The 6437-nt window shown below is 30.4% G+C and overlaps 1 protein-coding gene across 1 annotated transcript; it reads right to left on the bottom strand.

Annotated features, from left to right (window-relative positions):
- Nucleotides 1-809: 809 nt before the first annotated feature.
- Nucleotides 810-3756, bottom strand: LOC108721876 (DNA mismatch repair protein Mlh3). The gene is made up of 7 exons (XM_018446661.1): nt 3673-3756; nt 2884-3150; nt 2428-2589; nt 1955-2349; nt 1187-1441; nt 1013-1139; nt 810-941 (listed from the first exon to the last, which is right to left on the bottom strand). Exons 1-7 carry the CDS (start codon nt 3754-3756, stop codon nt 810-812), a joined length of 1422 nt encoding a protein of 473 aa, XP_018302163.1.
- Nucleotides 3757-6437: the final 2681 nt, after the last annotated feature.

Below are 6437 nucleotides of genomic sequence, written 5' to 3'. Positions count from 1 at the left end.
AAAAAAGAAAGTTTATAAAATACAGTTATAGATTTGGAATATTTCGAAACACAGTCCTCTTTGACGTAATAAATCTTTAATATAACAACCACTATACATATATATATATATATATACACAGGATGTAAAGTATGTTGCCATACTCAACAAAGCGATTCTTTGATTTATTTCAAGTAAAAAAGTCCATATAAACGTGTGTCCTAAACGGATTTTTTTATTTGAAATAAAGAATCGCTCTGTTGAGTATGGCAACATACTTAACTAACACCCTGTATATACATAATCATATACATAAATATTAAACAATATAATGAGTACCATGACAAGCCTCAGATGCTATAGCATTATGAATAGTTAACGGTAATGCGTTTGTTTGACTTGTACTACAATTCTTTATCACATCGTTTAATAAACCACAGATTTTTGGCAATAATTTTTCGCTATTATAGGGACCATTATTTGTAACCAAACATTGCGGTACTGTGCGTATTAATAACGTATTCTCCTTTAATGATCCTAAACTTATGCCGTATTTCCTCAACAAAATTTGATTGCGTAGGAATAAATTGCACATTTCTGTAGGAAATTCCAAAGATAGAGGATCACGCAAATTAACCGCGAGCAACTCGTTCTCATTTTGCACCTTGTATCCTAATAATAATAATAATAACAACATTACAAGAAGATTCAGTATTATACTTATAATATCATATTTATTTGATTAAAAAGTTAATTTAATACTTTATTTAATTTTTAAATAAACTATTCAGTTAAAAAAATATTATTTGTATCAAAAAAAAGTATTATAATTATTTACTAAGAAGTAAATTTTCATAACGTATTCTTTCATGGACGGCATGTTGATCGATCATTAATAAAATTTTCATTTCATTCCACGTCATCCACGCAGCGATAAATTCGTTATTAACTTGATTAATGATCTACAAAAAAATATATTTATCAAGACAGCTCCTTTTGAGATAATTTATGGTTTTGAAATTTACGTACGTACTTTTATGCATTTTAATGATGCTTGTGACAGTCTAAATTCGTATAATTTTTGCTTCAACTTACAAGGATGCACCGCTATTTGTTCATGTTGGCAATTTTCTGCCACTAAATTCAAAATATTTATCAAACTGAGTTATATAAATTGTTCCATCTAAAAGTTAAAAATTACTTACACGGAATCGTATCATTAGGACTGTTAAAACATTTTACGTTTGTCAATTTAACATGACGATGTTGTAGAAGACCGTGCAGTTTTCGTGGCAGAAAATCAAACTGATTATTGTTACGTTCAAAAAACTGCCGGGAACGTATGTCATTTTCGGGAAATATATTTATATTTCTTGTAGTATCGCGCTTCTTATTATTTGTATAATAAGTCCAATTCGACCATTCGGAAAGAGGAGAAATCATGTTTATAGTATGATAATTGCTATTGCCACAATAAATTTTATCAGATTTAATAGAATTATTTGTTATGTCAAAATTCATGGAATTTCCTTGCGTTTTATAAACGTCATTATGCATCTTTTTCATAACTTTATTCTCATACAAGTTTGCACGGTTCACAGAAGTAAAATCTATTTGATGTTGGATGCTATTTAATACGTCATTATTTTTCTTGTCTATATAACAGTTGGCAGTTTTAATATTATCACTTCTATGCTGTTTGTTGAAATAATCGGTTGATATAATCGTCGACGTAATTTTTCTTCTTTCAAGCATAATCATTCTGCTTTTCATCATCGAAGACGTAACATTTTTACATCTATTGATATCATTGGCAAAAACAAATTTTTCTGTTTTTAAATATATTTGTTTTAAAAGCTGCGTTTTACATGAATAAGGGGTAACCGCAGAAACTGTAGCTTTTTCTCCGAGACATTGGAAGGCGCAATTTTTAATAGTATTTAATATCTTTTGTATATTATAAAACATGATGTACCTTTTTCCGTTTTCAGTAACGCGCATGAATTCCTTCTGTGAGAACGTAAGAAAGAATAAGATAAACACATTTTCGTCGTATGGATCGCGCGCATTAGATTTCTGATCAGAAAACAAATTTAGCTTCTCTTTGAAGACAATTTTAATCAACTTCAGAATGAGAGGGCAATAGATCGGCCTGTGATTTAAAAATATCCATTGCATCGCGTTTTTATCAGATAATCCCACGTAACCATGATAATTGCTGTTACGTTCAGGACCGCATTGTATCGACCATACATGATTCAATGGCAGATCCTTCCCAACCAGTGTTCTTAGGACTTCGATCGAGTTGTGCGGTTTCGCAATTCTCAGAACAACCTTCTTTTGTTCTTCGTCTCTAATCGAAAATGATACCTGATTGTATTAATATAAAAAAAATATTATGAGATAAATTATCGTAATTAACAATCACTACTATAAATTAAATCGTACTTCTAATTTTGTAACAGCTATAGCCGCGATAAGAAAACAAATGGTAGATGTATCCCACTTTTTATGAGGCATTTCGTGAAAACCGTAGATGGAGACCGTCGTGCCTCTCGAAGGTCTCTGTTCTACTTGCTTCAAATTGAGTGCAAATCCCATCTCGAACGCCTTTAAGGAAAATAAGTAAAAAAGAATCACTCTTGAAAACATCTCAAATAATATAGCCATCTTTTAAAATCTTAATTAAATTAAATTTAAATTTAATTTAAATAATAAAATTTATAATTAAATTCAATATTAATAATAAATTTATCGATGTAAAATTAATTTATCTTGATTTTAAAATTTTAAAGATGTAACGACAAGAGCAACAGGAGTGTGTCTATATTTTTACAATAATTATTTTCATTCATATTGCGAAATAATTTAATAACAATTTAAGTTAACAACTACAAATAATACCTTCACGAATGTCTCTTCAGAATATTGATGCCTTGAAGTAATCATTAGACGATCAGCCAAACGACGGATATCTGTCAGATTGTTTGATTCAAGCAGTTTGTACACCTGTTGCTGATCGCCTATGGTCGCTTCTGCGTCATATTTCGCGATATGTTTGAGCATGTCTTTCGGTATTCCGACGCCATTATCGACAACTTGAATTTCGCATTTTGTCGTGTGAATTCTTATTGCGATTGCCGTGGCGTGTGCGTTCAAAGAATTTGCTACCTATAATGTTTTATCCGGTTTTATGTGTATGCTATCATTCGTTCCTTAATTTACTTAATAAAAATAGATACAAGATAATATATATTAGATATGGTAGACTAATGAGATTATGCCGGGATAAAATGTTTCCACTTTTCTTTATGATAATACATGGATCAAAATGTAAAATTCAATAATTAAAAACGCAATTAATGCCGTAATAAATAAATAAATCAGAAAATGCAATTTGAGAATTAAATTAAGAATGTATAATATCCTATTAAATAATTCAAATTATATATTAAACTGTGCAGATGATGGATTCTAAAATGGATGCATTTAGAATCTAACATTTTTTTAAACGCAATAGCCATATTTGCAAATGCGTAGAATTTACGAATGTCAGAAAAACGGAAACGTATATTCTTATGTAAATTATTTTTTTAGTATTAATGACATAACGTTTCATGTTACTTGCGCTAGTATATACATCATAAACTATTCGCGGATAATAGGAATATAATTGTGCGAAAAATAGCGTACCAATTCTATGACGCATCGTCCGAAAGACGCGATATTTGACATCGTCAACATTTGCACAGTCGATTGTTCTGTGTTATCCTGCATCGTTCTTGCAGCTCTGTAATGAGAAACTAAATCAGAAAGTGAATAACGAAAGCACCGTTTTTCTTTCAGGAGTGTTCAGGAGAGACTTTCATCATGGCGTCGAGAATCCATGCACAACCACAACACTTCTTATCTACACTTTTTACATTTCCTCCATTACCTTAAAAAACAAAAATACAGATAGATAGATAGATAGATAGATATCGTTACATTTATTAAGTGTTCTAAAAACTAGTCTTCTAAAGCGCTGAAAAATAATACAAAATCAAGCAATATAAAATAATAGTGAAAGTTGAATACATAAACTAAAATATAAAAATAAAATTTAAAATAAAATTTAAAATATCAAAATAAAATTTTAAAAAATTATAAAAATAATAATAAAGATAAAAACAAAATAAAAGAAAGGCGAGAACAGACGAGCAGACAACAAGCGCAAAGTTATATGACGCAAAAAGAGTTATGAACTTATACTTAGAGCCACTGTCACCAAGCTCAGTTAACTTAACTGGCCAGTTAGTTCATCGGAATTGATCAATCGCATTTGTCATTTTGTTTGCTTCAAAGCAAATAATTATACAGTTTGTCTTAATCACGAGACGTGGCACACCAAATGCTGCGCGGGATGCCATTCCAAAATTTCGCCGCGCAGCAGCAGAAAGATTGTTTAAAAAACTCTGTGCGCAGGTAAAAGCAAATGATCTTTTGAAATTCTAGTATATAAAGAGAATAATAATGCAAATATATGAACACTAAATGAATATATGTATACGGAGTCTGTCCAGTGTCTGGAAAATATCCATTCTATGGATATGTCTTTGTATGCATATCACCTGGGTATGCTATTGTAAAAAACGAGTATTCATTTAGAGGAACCTTCATGAGCTTGGCTCCCGTCAAGCGGCACGGCCCTGCAGATTTTCTCACAGTTTATGTCGTCATGGTACTGATCGAGATTCAATTTAATCTGAAATCTACGAGAAGGAAAAAGAAAAGAACAATGATATCGTAGTCGTGTAAACATCGCCCTTACGGAAAAAACGTTGAAAATTTCGAGAAAATACTGAAAATTGGATGAAAAACATTGAAAACAAAAGATCAAATACTTTCCGGATAGACCTCATAATATATATAAATAAATATATATGTATATGTATAAATGGAAATTTTCTATATAAAAAGAGTAAATATATAAATATGTAAAATGTGTGATGAACTATGATCTTTAAAATGTAAACGGAACAAACAGGTCTGTTGTTGTGATTTGCAACGCGGGAGATCTCACAATTAGATTTCCACATTATGCAAAAAGCGACGCGAAAGTGATCTCATTGTTTCCAATTCAATAAAAAAGTTAAGTGGAGGGAAGAAATAAGCGGTGATCAATCGCGAATGTATTTATAAAAATCTCTTTATTCTTTTTTTTCTTATTGCATCTACTAAAAAGTTCCTGTATTCGTCTCTTTCAAAATGCTATGTATATAATCCTGGAAAAGAAGTATGGCTCTCTCTTTTTTTCTTTAATAACAAGTGCCAAGAACGTGACAACTTAATATTAACATTCGAATAGCTTTACACGGTTCCTTCACCCTGCGTTCGGGGTGCGCTAAGAGTATTTATTAATATAATTTATTTAACATTCGGGTGAACGACACAACTAGGAGAAACTTTAATCGTAACGATTACCGCGAAGAATCCTGATAGCTTTAATGGGAGACCTCGATAAAGTCGCTAGCAATTTTATATCTTTCTATAACAATCCGCACAATAAACTTACGAACGGTCTTTGAAATTAGTATACTGTTAATTATGATCTAAAGAGACATTATGGTATTTCTTATTATTTTGTAGTTTAAATTATTTTGGTATTTGGAAACTTAACAAACACAGCGGATATAAAAATAGTTTAAGTCGTACATATAATGCGTACATATATACATACACATATATATACATATATCATGCTGATTATAATTATACATATATTATATATAATTATATTAGTATAATTATATATTATAGAGGAGGGTGGCCTAAATCGGACCTATTTACAGTTTTTGCTCTCTATAAGGTGTAAATAAAGTTTGATCGTAAAACCGAAGGTATCGTTGGAAAGATCATTTAAGTCCTTTCATTTTTGCTTCAGATCACTTTGACGTATTTCTCATCTGTGTTGAACTATAATGGAAAATGTAAAAATGCTTTTTCCGGTCCGATTTGGAACTATTGGTTCGATTCCAAATCGGACACTCCTATTTTATGGACTTTTAAGTAGAATTTTAAAATATTTTAATGTATTTTTGTTAGTATTGAGTAAAAACGAGCAATTTGACAATCAAAGATACAAATTTTATTCAGAAAAAAATTACTGACAGTTTATATTATTAGAATTGAAATCAATAAAATTCAATTAATTTGAATCTGATGATTCATGATATTTTATTGATTTAATTCCTTGGACCAGATCTAGTCGGCCGATCACTAGTACTACAACCAGGCCTATAAGTTATCTACTTGTCCGATTTGGACACGGGTCCTTTCGAAAAATTATATAGAACATTTAACAAATATTGTATTTAGAATTGAAATCAATAAAATTCAATTAATTTGAATCTGATGATTCATGATATTTTATTGATTTAATTCCTTGGACCAGATCTAGTCGGCCGATCACTAGTACT

The sequence above is a fragment of the Mycetomoellerius zeteki genome, unplaced genomic scaffold (genome assembly GCF_001594055.1).
Source record: "Mycetomoellerius zeteki isolate Tzet28-1 unplaced genomic scaffold, Tzet1.0 scaffold188, whole genome shotgun sequence".
NCBI classification, from domain to species: Eukaryota; Metazoa; Arthropoda; class Insecta; order Hymenoptera; family Formicidae; genus Mycetomoellerius; species Mycetomoellerius zeteki.
The sequence above is the reverse complement of the archived record's forward strand: the minus strand, read 5'-3'. Positions and strand labels throughout refer to the sequence as shown.

Bases quoted from the DNA above. Each gene is read 5' to 3' on its own strand.
- LOC108721876 (XM_018446661.1), bottom strand. From the start codon at position 3,756: ATGCAGGATAACACAGAACAATCGACTGTGCAAATGTTGACGATGTCA. The intron at 3,151-3,672 runs GTACGCTATTTT...AAAACATTATAG, and splicing joins GACGATGCGTCATAGAATTG to GTAGCAAATTCTTTGAACGC. The intron at 2,590-2,883 runs GTATTATTTGTA...TTTTCCTTAAAG, and splicing joins CTGAAGAGACATTCGTGAAG to GCGTTCGAGATGGGATTTGC.